This window comes from Cladophialophora immunda, assembly GCF_000835495.1.
Source record: "Cladophialophora immunda strain CBS 83496 unplaced genomic scaffold supercont1.2, whole genome shotgun sequence".
In the NCBI taxonomy this organism is placed as follows: domain Eukaryota; kingdom Fungi; phylum Ascomycota; class Eurotiomycetes; order Chaetothyriales; family Herpotrichiellaceae; genus Cladophialophora; species Cladophialophora immunda.
The window spans coordinates 2,165,917-2,179,937 of NW_015622542.1; the positions used below are offsets into that span (position 1 = coordinate 2,165,917).

Below are 14,021 nucleotides of genomic sequence, written 5' to 3' on the forward strand. Positions count from 1 at the left end.
TTCGGAATAATGGGATGGTCAACGCCTTCGCACGGCAATTCTACGAGGACATGTACCTCGCACATACGTAAGTCTCTGGATTGTGGGTCACGTACGGCTAAATCCTCCTCATGAAGACGTCGGATTCTCGATTTGCCTAAGCCAAAACAGAGCTCAGACTACCGCGAACTCTCAATTGACGCGCATCAAAGGTGAAGTTTTGAAAGGGAAATGGTACATGACAAAAGGGAAATTTGTATCTCTAGCTAGCCAATGCCTCCGACCACGCCTAGCCCCGATTTCCCATATCCTATGTACACCTTCTGACAAGATAGGACAATGGTGAAAATAAGTGCTAGCCAGCACAAATTAAAGCCCCTTACTACATTGGAAGCAGCAGTGTTCACTGTAAATTGCCCTCTCGGCTAGATCCGGGTGGGCGGTTTGCTGTGATGATGTTTTGGTGAAGAACGATCTACGCGTAGCGTTTCTGTTTCGCTAAAAGTTGAAGACCAAGTACTGTCATAACGATCGTCAATGTGTTGATTCAGTGACCCGCGGGTTTTAAAAGTTTGACGCGGTGTTGACAGGCCCTGGTGAATGGTATTGATCCAGCGTGGAACGGAATGGCGTAGAGTCAGATCCTGTGGTGGCGCTGAGTTTGTCTTGGTTGAGGTTGGGGTCGTAGAGATCGTCGTCGTGAAGGTTCTTCTTCTTGCCCCAAATCCTCCAGGCAGTGTATGCCAATCCAGCAAGCAACAAAGCACCGCCGACGCCACCCACAACACCTCCAATAGTGGCCTTGGCTGTATCACTGAGGCCAGAGCTGCCGCCTTTGCCACCTCCACCCGTCAGAGAAGCAGGATCAACGCTGGTTGTGACTGGGACGAGGCTGCTGCCGGTGCTAGTAAGATGCACGGTGCTTCCTGCACTGACACTTGTGATTGTAGTAACGACCTCTGAGAGCGAACTTGTAGTGATCAGAGTCCTTGAGGGAGTAAATGTGCTGGTTTCCGTAGAGGTGGATAGGTCCGAGGAACTATCAGAGGAGGAAGTCGAGGAAGGGGTATGCGTAGATGTAGTCGTCACGACAGTTACTGAAGACGATGTGGATGGGGGAAGAGTGATTGTGGAAGACGTGGTCTCGGTGCTCGCAGAGGTGGTATCGCTCGTAACGGTAACAGAAGTAGTCGAGTCGCCGCCATCGCTGCTGGTTGGAGAGGTAGACGCAGACGTACTATCAGAGGAACTGCTAGAGTCGGAACTGCCGGTAGACAACGGTACATTCTGTCGTTTGAACAGGGCAATAGCATCGTCTAGCGGATCGGCCGAGACGGCGGATGCACAGAGCAAGCTGAAAAAGACTACGGTGAGAGACCGCATCTTGACAGTAATATATGAAGGGGAAGGTTCAGATTCGAGGTGGACAACGGGACAAAGATGTTGAAACAATCGAGACACGTCCTGCGAAGGCTCGAGGGCGCGAAGCGAGGGTGTGGATGGTCAAGGATGGTTGGGTATTCTCTCGAAGGCCAGTCAAGGTCGCGATCGAAGGGCCCGATTCCGGTAACGATCGAGGAACGAGAGGCACGTGTGCGTGAGTGTTTGAGGTTTGTGTTCTCGAAGAGTCAAAAGGTAGGCGAGACTCTGTTTGACGCTTGGTACAGGAAAGGTGTGAAGGCGGTTTAAAACAAGAGATGGTAATAAGACAAAGGGGGGACAAAGCGAGGGAAATATGGGGTGTGGTCTGAAGGTGAGAAAGAGGGAAAAATGGGAGAAGATGAAAGTGGACAGTGTCAGGTGTGAGTAAGTGATCGAGTGAGTGAGTGAATGAATGAATGAATCAAGAAAGAAGTGTGAGAGGGTTGCACTTCTACGGCGCAGTGTGCAAAGAGGCAGAAACACACAGGGATTGCCCCAGGAGCCCAGGCAGAGCCTGGCAGGACCCCCATAGGCGTCGCTCGGCGCCCAGTAGCAGCCAGACGGCGGGATTGAATGGGCAATAATTGGCGCACTGCCCCTACGCAGGAACCGCTTGGAGCGGGTTTGCACCAATCACGCGCGCTACAACGGCCCTTTGGCCCTCTCGGCTGTCTTCATGGGCCCCTGCAGTGCCTCAAGTTTCTTGCTCCCGAACAAACTTGGAACCCAACAAACAATTTTCTCCCATTGTTCCCGTCCGTGCATCCATCATCATCACCTGTTTCCGCTCCGAGCATTAGCCATTATGCACACCCCTGGTGCCGCCTGTCCCATGGTGCGCATCCCAAGGAAAATGATTCATTGGATGACGTACCTCTGTCGAGCACACTCGCGTCGACTGTCTGCGATGCAACACTCTCACGCCTCGGCTCGCATGCGAACAGGAGGAGCAGGAGGAACAAGAGAAGAGGAGGAAACAACCAATACTGAGTGTCCATCTGCACCTCGCGAAAGGCTTGCTCAAAATGTCATGCGTTACCGAGGCGAGAAGAAGAAGAACAAAAAAAGAGCTCGTATCTGCATCTACCACGCACACAGGCACCATGCATGCATTCTGGTGGCGGCTGTTGCAGCGAATGGTACATGCCTACTCCGTTCTTGTAGTAGTACCACCAAAGCAGATGCATATCCCGCCCCTCAAGCGAAAATCTCGGAGAATTCGCTTACGAGACGGATCGTGATTATGATTAAAGGTCACTTCAACGAGTCAGCTGGGATTGCCCACATCTGGGAATTCCTTTCGAGGAGGCTTGAGGTTTGGGAGATGCCAGCAGTACGTGCCCAATACGCGACTGATATACGACAAATCTTACTCAGATCCAAGGGCGAGATGATTCTCCAGGCCTCCTCCCCAGTGACATGATCCGGATTCCAGCATCCTCCGCTCCCGTCTCTCTGCCACATGATCTGGATATTGTATTACCCTCTCCCTGTTTGCGCCACATGATACTGATGACTTCTGTTCCTCCTGAAGAGAGCATCTCGCGAACAAGATGCCATGGCAGAAGCGACCTCGCCCATTCCTCCCATATGCCCCGAGACCCATGATAGATTGCGCCGTCCTGCTCAGGAATGAACCCACGAATATGTCTCGTAACGAAAACACAATTTTGCACAGTATATACAAGTACACTGCTTTCACAATCTTTTGCGTCCCTTTCAAATCACCGCATGTTCTGGTGACCCCGAAGGATCCTCCTCTTTCACCTTGTACATGTGGAACTGAATAAAGATGGTGACGTCCTCGACCATTGTGCCCAAACTGCCAATCAGCCAGGGCAGATTCTTCACGACGTACTTGTGTTCGGTCGAATGGCAGAGGATGCCTGCGCCGTAGGTAAGGTTGCCCATCAGGGACAGGATGAAGAATAGGAGCGAGAGACCTGCGGGTGGTTGACGGGTTGGAACATCAGCATATACACATCAAACACAATAATGGGCATCTCTTATAGCTCGGACAAAGGATAGGGTTGGGAAGATTCGTCCTTACCTTCGCAACTTCTATCCCTTGCATTCTTGATAATCTGCGGTATCCTGGCGCCCAAGTAAGCCACCGCACTGAGATACCCAAGCACCTGCGCTCCGGCCGCCATCTCTTCTGGCTCGGAAGCGCCCGATGTAGGGGAGGGTTTCCAGGCGCCGGACTCGTAGGCCAACGCCCACCCAGCGGCGCCGACGACGCCGATCGCCAGCACGCTCATTGCGTTCCTGAACCAGAGCCTCGTGCCGGCCTCGTCGCTCTCCTCGAGGATCTTGGCCAGCTGGTCCTGGTGGTGGGCGGCAAAGCTGCTCCGTCGGCGCCGCAGGCTGACACTGCTGCGCCGCCTGTCCATGGATCCCGGGATGGTCATGCTGTTCGTGCGGGTGCGCTTGAGGAGAGGCTCCTCTTCCGAGCTCCCCTGCCTCGACCGGTCGCCGCCGGGGGCACTGGCCTCGCCGTCGGCTCTCGCCCCTCCATCACTCCCACCAGCAGCACCACTGCTACTAGCAGCCGACGCGCGCGCAGAGAGCAGCGCCCTGCCTTCCCTCCTCTTGTTCATGATCCCATAGTACAGACACTGCCCGATGAGCACGCCGTCCGCGATGCAAAAGTACACGCCGATCGCCACCACCACGGGCACGAGCCCCGCCCACAGCGCGCCCGCGAGGTTCGCGATGTCGCCCAGGAACCAGACGAAGATGAACAGGAGGGAGATGGCCTCGGCGGAGCCGTTGCGGTAGTTTTCGATCAGCTGCGGCACGAGCAGGAAGATCCAGCAGGCCAGCGAAATAGATCCAAATATACCCGACAGAGCTTCGCGCGTGGTGAGGGGGATGTCGCTGCTGGACGGAGAGCTCGATAGAAAGCTGACAAGAGACGCCATGGTGGGCGAGAAGTTGGGGAATGCGTCGAACTCAGAGCATGCCCCTTTTCACAGTGTCTTAAGGCCAAAGAATTCCAAGGGCATGAAGCTGCAAAATTGATTCTGGAGGCACGAGCTCCATCTGCGAATTGCTAGCTAATCGCACACCTCTTGGAGGTGGAGTCGGCAAGGAAAGTTGCCCCCGTTGGTGGCTATGGCGGGCGGGTTTTCTCCTGATCCTGCTCGCCTGGTCTTTCCCCAGAATACATCATCCTGCAGCCACAAGTTCTGCTAACTGGCCAGGCTGGTTCCAGTCTGCTCACATCTCTGCGCACCAACACAAATCTATACTCAGATCTCCTTCGCATCCTCATTTCCCACCTAGCAGCGACCCTAATTGCTACTCCCAGATATATACCAACAAGCACCTACAGTCTGTCAAGCGACAGCTGTCCAAGTTGACTCCAAACACATTCCGCCAAATGCCACAAGTTCTCTATGGCAGACATGAGCTGCTTCACCCAATCACCTCAGCCTTCACGGCTTCGCCATCCTTCATCGTGAAACGCAACACTGTCCCGGTTCTCCCTGTCACTGCCCTGTTGCCCATCGCCTGGAGCTCACTACCGTGATGTCTGCGTTGTCTGAGGTGAGGTTTGCTGCGCACCATTGACTTCTGTTGCGAACCTGCCTTGCGGCACGTGGCTGGGACCTGTTGTAAAGAAGCAGATGGAGACATGAGCTTGAGTGTCATGCGCAATCTGGGGGCTTTGGTGTTGCTGCTGCCTAACTGCAATGTCAGTTGACCTTGTTACGCGACCGCCATATCCGGCATCGAGAGATACGAACTTTTCGGTCTTCTATCGGCACCCATGTTTGACTTTGAATGAGTTTTGTCGCTATGTGCCTCCCTTGACAAATCTTGTAGGTTTGAAGTCGACCTGAGTCGTTGCGAGCTTGTTACTGATTTCAGTTCGGTCCGAAAAAAACAGAGAATCGACGAGTAGATGTGAGAAGCAGGTTTAATTGACGGATCTCTGGTTACAGATCCCTGAGCGCCTTTCGGTGAGTCTGACTGATCATTCCCCATGTGAAGCTTAGAGTCAGAATTTCAAAACTGAGGACGTGCGTGACTCTCGCTTGAAACGTCGGGCAGTGGAATTGTTTGTCGATTGACCATATCGATTGTTTGATCCGATACATGTCGTGTTGTCGGCAGAGTGGTGAATGAAGACAACTTGTTTGTCTCAGTTATGGGTTCCGGTGTTTCTTTGTTTGGCGACCCCTCCCAAAGATCAAGCAGAAAATCAAGACAACGTCGGGGCGCACGACAAAGCCTTCTCGGACGCATCATGGCGCTCATGCCCTGGTTGTATTCATGAGACTGAGAAAAGAGGCTCATGAACACCGCCCACCGGACGACCTCAAAGCAACAGGGACGAGCCGATCCAGGAATTAGAACAGTGCTGTGCACAGACCCATAATTCCGCATTCTGCTGTCAGCCTGCCTTATTGCCGCAAAGCAATCCTGGCTGTGGGTTGACGTTGTTGTAGTTGTTGAACAAATAGAATGATGGCATTCCGCATCCAACCAGCGATTCCGTTTTTGAGGACTCTCTTGCCTAATTCGGACATTTGCGGCCATGTTGCATTCCCAGCCAACGGCATTTGCGTTAGGCTGGGAGTTGGGGTCGCGGTTAGAGCTATAAAGCTTTTCTTTGGTGATAGGCACAACGATTACCCAGATGCCAGGCCCCAAATACCATGTTGGTGTCCAGTTTGCCCTGCATGGCATTGGTGGCCTGAAGACTCCAGAGTGCTGAACAATTGCGCAATCCTCAGCCCAGCCCACTCCGCATCATGATGGGCAACACCTTTGCCTGCAGACTTTTGTAGATATCCAATATACCCACCATGCCAGCCCACTTCTTGGACAGGGTGTTCAACAAGATCAAGCACGTTCCAGATATCTCATGGATACCACTGAAATCCACTGGGCCTTCTGCATCGCCACTGAGCTCCCTCGAAAAACTCACGACAGGCAATCGTCCATCAATTGCCAGCAGACAGTGAGCCATAATGATTATGGTGGCTTGGTGGATGTAGTGCGCCGAGATCATGGTGATAGGATACATGCCCCAAGGCGTGCCCTCGGCGCCACGGAAGAGCTTGTTGTAGAATTCAACCACCTTCACGGCAGAATGGTAGCTCTCGCGCGGAATGACTTCGGTGATCTCTGGGCCCAATATCGAGTCTTTGGTTGCCGCCAGTGCTCGCAATAACAGAGGCTGGAATAGGAAACAGATCGAAGTATCAAAGCCCGTCTCGCATGTCATGCTGCCCATGCCAGGCGTGGTCTCGATGAATTGTAGTTCTCGCCGCCACGCCAACATAGATTCGACACTTTGCTCATACCACATTCGGGGCAACGTAGGTGCAACCGCCGGGAGGTATAACTCGCGGAAGATCTCCGAGCGGAGATACGTCAGCCGGTAGTAGTGAGAGGTAAGAATAGTCTGAAGCGTGTCTGGGTCGGCCATCGCGGCTTCATTCAACGAGGCAGGATATTCGGCGGTGATGATTTCTTCTGTCAGATCCGAAGGCCGGCCAAGGTGTTGTCCCATCGTCCGCTCGATACAATACAATCCCCAGAATATGCCGCGGCGCTTTTTCTGACTTTTCTCGTCTTCGTATTCGTCGTTGGTCTCGGTGTGATAGTTGAGCTCCACGCTCAAACGGCAGGCGAAATCCAACAACTTCCAGATGTCGCCTTTCCGCGGCTGGAATAAAGTAAACAAGATAAGGAGTAGGAGCGCTTGAAGTGCATCTGGAGATACATCTGAAGTTACCTCTTCAACACACTGTAGACCCTCGGAGTAATACGCCATCGACTCGGTGTCGTAGACGGAGTGATGCCTTGCCTTGTTCGCTGAAGCGATGGCGCAGATCATGGCGACCCGGAAAAATTGATGTGCTTCCTTTCCAGTGAGATACTTGACATTTGATCCATGGTGGCGCAAATAGGTATCGATCTCATAAGTCATGTCTTCGGCGTCGAAGAAGGTCGTCAGGATATTCGTTGTCGACATGTACAAGTTGATGAGCATCTGAATCTCAGCCCGCGATGGCGTAGCCCTGGGCTGCAACGGCTCGGCAACCTCTGTGCTCTGGGCATTGAGCCAGAACTCGGGACCAGCATAGTCCGGATGATGGACCATCGAACCTAGCTTCGATTGAGCATGTACAAGGACTTCGACAACCAACGCATAAGGCGAACTGCTACCCAAGAACTGCCAGCATGTGGGATTAGCATGTTCGATGATGAAATGCTTGTCGAAAGAAAGGTCGCTTGTGTAAGTGCCCCAGTCGTTGAGAGGAGCGTCGAGGTTGGTGGATGCCGTCGAAGTGTTCCGTTCATGGTGAGGCAGTTTGAAGGCACTCAGCGGCTCGCTTGTCCCATTGACAGATGCTTGAACAGCACGCAGGCGTCCCAGTCGTGTCAACAGTGAATGGACGTAGCTTTGGCGCAACGTCAGGCTCTCTTTCTCCGTATGACAGCAGGCGATTTGGGGGGAGGGGCACACTCACCTTCGCGGCAGAGTCTGCTGCAAGGCATGATCAAAAAAGGTGCACTCAGCTTTGCCCTTTTGACACAGGCGACAGGCAGGCAGATTTGTGTCGCACTTCCTTCTTAGACGACGGCATCTTTGACAGGTGGGCAACAGACGTGTCAGATCTGCTTCGGAGATGGTCGCGTGGTCAATGTCCATGCTGTGCTATTGCGACCGACCAAGTCCGTTGTGGCGGGTATTCAAGCAGTATACAACCAAGGACATGTGCGCTTTGGTAACACAGCCTTGCATCAACGGCCGAGCCTGGATTGATTTTTGCGTTTCTAGACCTGTTTCAACCTTCAATCAACGTCCATCTCTGGATGCCATGTCAAAGGTAGGGGCGAGGGAACTCGAGGTGACGGGAGGAGGAGGAGTCGCATTAGCCGAGGTGGGAGGGAGCAAGAAGAAGAGGTAATTTCAAGCTGCAGAGGCCGCTGGTACGACGACTATTCTCCGTCTGCCGTACGGTTGCCGGGATCAAGGACGGGCGTCAACGGGGAGGACGATAGGCACCGAGATAGGCGGAGGCAGCAGAGGGGAAGAATTGGGAGGAGAGAAAGAGGAAAGTGGGCAGCTGGCGGGGGCCTCAGTGGCTCATTGTGGTGACTGGCTCATGGTGCTGCTGCGAGGGCGAGTCGGTGGCCAGTTGAGTCAGTGGATTGCGATAAGGGAAAATCACCATCCACAACCATCCTGCGCCCTGTTGCACTCTTCCTCCTCCACCTCCACCATCACCACCACCACCAAACCTAACCTACCCTCGCCATTACCTACCTACTTCATACGACATCGCCTCCCGCGATTCGCCCATCCAGCCTTCTAGCCATCCAGCCAAGCCATCTCACAAGAGAGTTCCTCATCCCTCTCCAACTCCCCATCAGCATCGTCATTATTACCATCAACACCACCACAACCACCATCGCCACTATCACTCCCGCCATCGGCTATTGAACCTTCTGCATACCCGATGGGTTGATGCGAGGGCCAACAGGTTCCCATCGCCATTGCAAAACATCTGCACTTTCAATGCCCCGAACCACCGCCTAATTCACCATCTTCACCATGAGCGAGTGTCGTCGGTCGGTCCTCTCGTGCGCCCGCTGTCGCAGGAGGAAAATCAAATGCGATCGAGCCATCCCCTGCGGCCAGTGCATCGCCGCGAAATCGGAGTGTACCGGCTTCAGTTCCAAGGACCAAGATCCCACCATCCCCAGGAGCATCGTTCAGCATCTTGAATCCGAAATTGCAAAGGTCGAGGGCGAACTCGCTCGCAATGGCCACTTGGAGGAACTCAATGCCTCGGACATTCTTGCGGGAATGCCTACCAACGACGGCATTCCCATCGAGGATCCCACATTACCAATCATTGATCTGCCCAGCACCAAGCCAGAGGACACCCCCAAATTGACGCTCAATGTCGATATTATCTCACCGCCAGCCGCGCCGAGAGACACGATTCGAGACGAAGTCATGAGTTGCGGAGAGTTGCAGGCCATGATCTTTGCCATCCTCCCAACAGGTCCAGGAATCACCGATCTCATCTCGCGAGTCCGCATGAGCCTGACGCCATCAACCGCTATTGCATCGGGATCCCCTAGAGAAGCGCGCAGAAAGTCCATCTCACGAGCTAGCCATGAAGTCAGTTGTACCATGTTGAAATCTATCCCGACGCCCATCCTGCGAAGTCTCATCAAGAAATATATGACCAGGGTCTACCCGATTTACCCTGTTTTACATGCTCCCTCGCTATGGCAGCAGCTCGAGCGAGTGATCAAGACCCTGCAAGAATTACCCGACAAACATCGCGCCGTTCCTCCGTCCTTTGATTTTCTCATTATCTACCTCATGCTCTCTATCTCGGCTACATTAGGCAGTGCGCGAACAGGACACGAGGCCAAGCACATGGTCTTTTCTGGATCTCTTTTCGAAGAAGGCATTCAACATCTATCCGACAAGGCCAAAATTCCCTCCGACCTTGCCGGGATCCAAGTTACGCTTATGGTCCTACAATACGCGTCCATCAACCCTCGTCTTGCAAACGTCTGGATGCTGACTGGGGCTGCGATGCGCGCATGCCTGGAGCTCGGCCTCCACCGCGAGGCGCCAGAAGCATTAAACTTTGATCCCCTGACTCTCGATCTTCGACGACGGCTTTTCTGGTCGGCGTATAATTTCGATCGCGCCATCTGTTCGGCCCTGCAACGACCACTCTCCATCCCGGACCAAACCATAGACGCACATTTCCCTACAATCCTCGATGACAGGCATATCCACCCCACAGGCATCGACCCGACAGGAGCTGAAACCAAAATCCACATGTTACGATGGGTTCATTTTCGTCGTTTACAGAGTGCCATGACAGAAGTGCATTTCCAGGGCAAGCCGCTCGAACCCGGTCAGTCGTGGGAAGACTGGCTTGTCTCGATGGAGAGGCGTCTCCAGGCATGGTACGAAGATTATAACGACGGTCATGAGTTGACGGAATTCACACTTGCGCATGGTTTGACCAATCTGCACCGCCCGTCACCTCGAGTGCCCTTTCCAGGGGCCAGAAGTCTCATGGTGGCATTTGAGGCTGCCTGCTCCAGCGCGAAATGCCTGCGTGACCACATCCTAACAGGGTTCTACCGGCGTTCATGGCTAATCGCCCATCACGTGCTTGAAAATAGTATGGTCGTTCTCTTCTGCCTTCGCCACGGCTTCGATGCCATCTCCTCACGGTTCAGTGCACAGCAAATTTTCGAAATGACAAAGGTCTTCACCGCGAACTTCCTCGCCTTAGCCGCGCAGGGATGGAACGAGGTTTCCAACTACGCAGGGATATACGAGCGCCTTTTGGGACCACTATTGGAATCCGTCTTTTCGAATCGTCCGCCTTCGCTCTCGTCGTTTGGTCCAGCCCAGGACGCTGAACTCACGCGCCTCCTCTACCCTGGACCCGCCCAGCTGGACAAACTCCGCTTCGGTAGTCGTTCAGGTTTTGAGGGCGACGGCTTACCGACTTTTGATGTCGGCACGTTGAACTGGGAGGAATTCAGCGTCAGCGATACAAGGTCGGCGAGTGCGGAGGGATTCGTCGCAGGATGGGATTTATTTGATCCCAGTGCAGTGGGAAGTGGGGCCCAGGATTTGGTCTTTGGGATGGCTTAAGAAATGCGCGATGGCTTTGCCTGAATATGACAGAATCCAGAGCCTCGCTTCAGGGCACGAGACAAGACGGTCGAAACAGAAAGTGGCCCGAAAGTCGCACCTTCATCCAAGGTCGTCTTTTGGAGGACATCAGCCAGAAGGCCACAGTTTTCTCCGTTGGAATGGTGCTTCCACTTTGTCGTCCATGTCAGATTCGACCCACACACTCTGCGACGTGGTCTCATCCTCATAGTCATCAGCCGGTGCGGCGAGCCGTTGCGAGATGTCTGACGAGAGAGTTGTTGTGAATGTTCTTAGCTCAGCAACGGGTCCCACGAACGTTCCCTTTTGGTACTGAGGCCTTCTTGGTACATCTCCCATTGACTGCGTCTTTCAAGACCCAAAAAGTCTCGGATATTGTTGTGCCTTTATTGTGTAAAAGGGCACATTCTCACTTAATGCTGAAATTTGGCTCTGGACGATGCCTGCTACTGGGACAGAGAAGAATGCATCAGGAATGACAGAATAGGAGGGCCATTGGGGTATTGGGACCAGCTGGAGAGACGTCCCCGATGCAAAATGGAAAAAACTGCAAACGAGTCATCAACAAGTCTGACACTCAAAGGGGATCGATTTCCGGAGTGATTTTCGGTGACGACGGCGTGTGACTGGTGTTGATGGATGAAGTCGACCATGCCAGCTCTAAGCCCTATGGGAGTTGGAACCGCCGAGTCGAAGGTATACACAGACCAAGAGTGGGATGATCAGCCAGGAGAATGGTGTCGTCTATCTGTACATTAACGATTCGATCGTGGGGAGTTCAAAAGCAATACCTACAGAGACTCGTTCCAGGAATCGACCACATGCCACGAGAGAAGATGTCCGAGAAGGCGGCGAGTGGTACGGATTAGGTCCTGGGAAGATATGAAAAACCGAAAGGAAAAGCAAGCGAGTTTGAGAAAGGGGATTTCGTGATCTGAGAACTTGGGCTATTTTAATTGATTGATTGATGGATGACTGGATGGACTGAATGCTTGAATTGCTTTCAACGGCCCGGTTTATATCTGGGAAATATCGCCTCGAGTCTCTGCACCAGCGCGTCCGGCACATTCGCCTTTACCGCGACGGTGGTGATATCCGTGGCCGTCGAGCTCGCGCCATCTCTTGCACCCTTCCCAGCGCAAGCCATGAGCAAGTCCCTCCAGCTCTTCACATCATGCAACTTGACTTCCCCATCTAGCACCACCTCGACCCCTTCTTCTGACTCCGCTCTCTTTTCCATCGCCCTGTCTGATCCTTCCTGATTTCCAAATCGTAACTTGCGCGTTGTCCAGACTACCTCCTTTCCGCGCCGTTCCGGGTCGGGAACTGGGCTTCGCAGCGTCAAGGATTTCAAGACGCCGCGGTTCGCGCAGAGTTCGACCTCGTGACGCTCAAGCACGCCGCTGGCAAAGTCGAATCTGGGCGTCTGTTCGAAGATCCAGCTCGGCGAGGTGAGTTCTTGCACGCCGGATGCGATCTGGGGGTTCAGCTCGTGGCGCCATTCCGCGCCGGCTGCGAGGGTGATCTCGTCGACCCCGGGTTCGCGAGCACGGTCACCTCCGTACATGGTCCAAAACTCCCGCGCGATGGCTTCCGTGATCTCTGCTCTGATGGCCTCCCTCTCGCGGGCGTCGGGCGTCCACGCGAGATTCCCGACCTTGCTGCGCACGCTCTCCACCCCCTTGGCGCGGATGAGGCCCCGGCCGGGGCTTCTCAGCAACTCGGAGATTCTGTCCACGTAGGGGCTCGAGTAGAGCAATGTGCCGTGATGCAGGGCGCGGCCCCGGGTCAATTTGTACGCACTGCCGCTGACCTTCACCCACTCGGCTCCGGCTGATTGCTGCATGACGATGTCGTTGCGCTCGTTGACCCGCACCGAGCTGAAGCTGTATTTCCCGCGTGTGGCACCCCAGGTCGGGGACGTAAATCTCGCACTCGCACTCGCACTCGCAAGGCTTTCGAGGCCCCGCACCACCATCTCGGCATGGGTGCTCCTCTTGAAGGCTTTGCTGTTCGGGACTATCACGGAGTAGTTGAGGTTTCCCGAATCGTGGAAGACAGTGCCGCCTCCGCTGCGGCGGCGGACGAGGTCGACGGGCACGACGCCTGAGGACACATTGCCCTGGCCGTGCGGAAACCTCGATGGCGAGCCCGTCGCCGAAGTATAACAGTTCTCGTCTCGTCTTCTGAATGCTTCCGCCGCCACGGGCTTCTCAACAGGTATCCCCTCTCGCAACCTCTGAAGGTCCGCTTCGAGCCATGGGTTCTGATTGCGGCCAACAACCACGCAGGGTCGGTTGGTGTAGAACAGGAGGATGTGCGAGTCGGGATGCGACTTGGTGAGCAGGAAGTGCTCTATCGAGAGGTTGAGGTACGGATTGTCCGAGGTCAGGTGGAAGATGAAAGGGCCCGTCTCGTGCGAGACGCGGGACAGCTCATTGGGATCCCGTGCTTGAATTGGGTCGGATTTGGTGCCACGATGGACACGACAAGGGACTGCGCTCCGAAGGCTAGCCCGTGCTATCTTCGTGGGCCGGCCGAGAGGTGCCCGGGTCGACGAGGTCAGGAGCAGCCATTGAGCTGGCCGCATTGAACAAGCAAGCCAAGTCGAGAACAGCAGTTCCCATGAGAGGGAGAATCACTGGAGACGCAGAGCCCAGCAGAGGCCGAGACGTGCATTGTTACGCGCAGAGCCAACGGGCCACAGAGGGAAGGTTGAGCGGAGCCTTGGGGGCCCAGTGAGCGACAAGCATCTTTTCGTCTCTCGATTCTCTTTTTCCTCAAAAGTCATAGTCATGAATATCCAGGATGGATGGCTGCTTGCATCGCTGCGTAGGGTATCAGTTCGTACTTTGGCAAAACAAAAAGACTCTCCCTCTCCATCCTCCTCCTCTCGTCCTCCCCCGCCATCCTCAGGCTCCTCCGACCTGCA

At 54.3% G+C, this 14,021-nt stretch overlaps 5 protein-coding genes across 6 annotated transcripts; 1 reads left to right on the forward strand and 4 right to left on the reverse strand.

The window, feature by feature from the left end:
• Positions 1-56: 56 nt before the first annotated feature.
• PV07_03066 (uncharacterized protein) lies at positions 57-1,850 on the reverse strand. Its single transcript, XM_016389729.1, has one exon. It carries the CDS (start codon positions 1,360-1,362, stop codon positions 544-546), a length of 819 nt encoding a protein of 272 aa, XP_016251631.1. The 5' UTR covers positions 1,363-1,850; the 3' UTR covers positions 57-543.
• A 762-nt stretch (positions 1,851-2,612) lies between these two features.
• PV07_03067 (uncharacterized protein) lies at positions 2,613-4,427 on the reverse strand. The gene is made up of 2 exons (XM_016389730.1): positions 3,452-4,427; positions 2,613-3,344 (listed from the first exon to the last, which is right to left on the reverse strand). Exons 1-2 carry the CDS (start codon positions 4,323-4,325, stop codon positions 3,121-3,123), a joined length of 1,098 nt encoding a protein of 365 aa, XP_016251632.1. The 5' UTR covers positions 4,326-4,427; the 3' UTR covers positions 2,613-3,120.
• Positions 4,428-4,536: 109 nt separating this feature from the next.
• On the reverse strand, positions 4,537-8,453 carry PV07_03068. 2 transcript variants are annotated; one of them, XM_016389732.1, is made up of 3 exons: positions 7,893-8,453; positions 5,154-7,823; positions 4,537-5,090 (listed from the first exon to the last, which is right to left on the reverse strand). In XM_016389732.1, exons 1-2 carry the CDS (start codon positions 8,072-8,074, stop codon positions 6,143-6,145), a joined length of 1,863 nt encoding a protein of 620 aa, XP_016251634.1. In that variant the 5' UTR covers positions 8,075-8,453; the 3' UTR covers positions 4,537-5,090; positions 5,154-6,142. The 2 variants fall into 2 exon arrangements, with proteins under 2 accessions (XP_016251634.1, XP_016251633.1); XM_016389731.1 differs by having other exon boundaries at positions 4,537-7,823.
• A 193-nt stretch (positions 8,454-8,646) lies between these two features.
• On the forward strand, positions 8,647-12,153 carry PV07_03069 (uncharacterized protein). The gene has a single exon (XM_016389733.1). The coding sequence runs from the start codon at positions 8,981-8,983 to the stop codon at positions 11,066-11,068; it is 2,088 nt and encodes a 695-aa protein (XP_016251635.1). The 5' UTR covers positions 8,647-8,980; the 3' UTR covers positions 11,069-12,153.
• Positions 12,093-13,679, reverse strand: PV07_03070 (uncharacterized protein; the record flags this gene model as incomplete). Its single annotated transcript, XM_016389734.1, has 1 exon — positions 12,093-13,679. One exon carries the CDS (start codon positions 13,677-13,679, stop codon positions 12,093-12,095), a length of 1,587 nt encoding a protein of 528 aa, XP_016251636.1.
• Between the last annotated feature and the right edge of the window lie 342 nt (positions 13,680-14,021).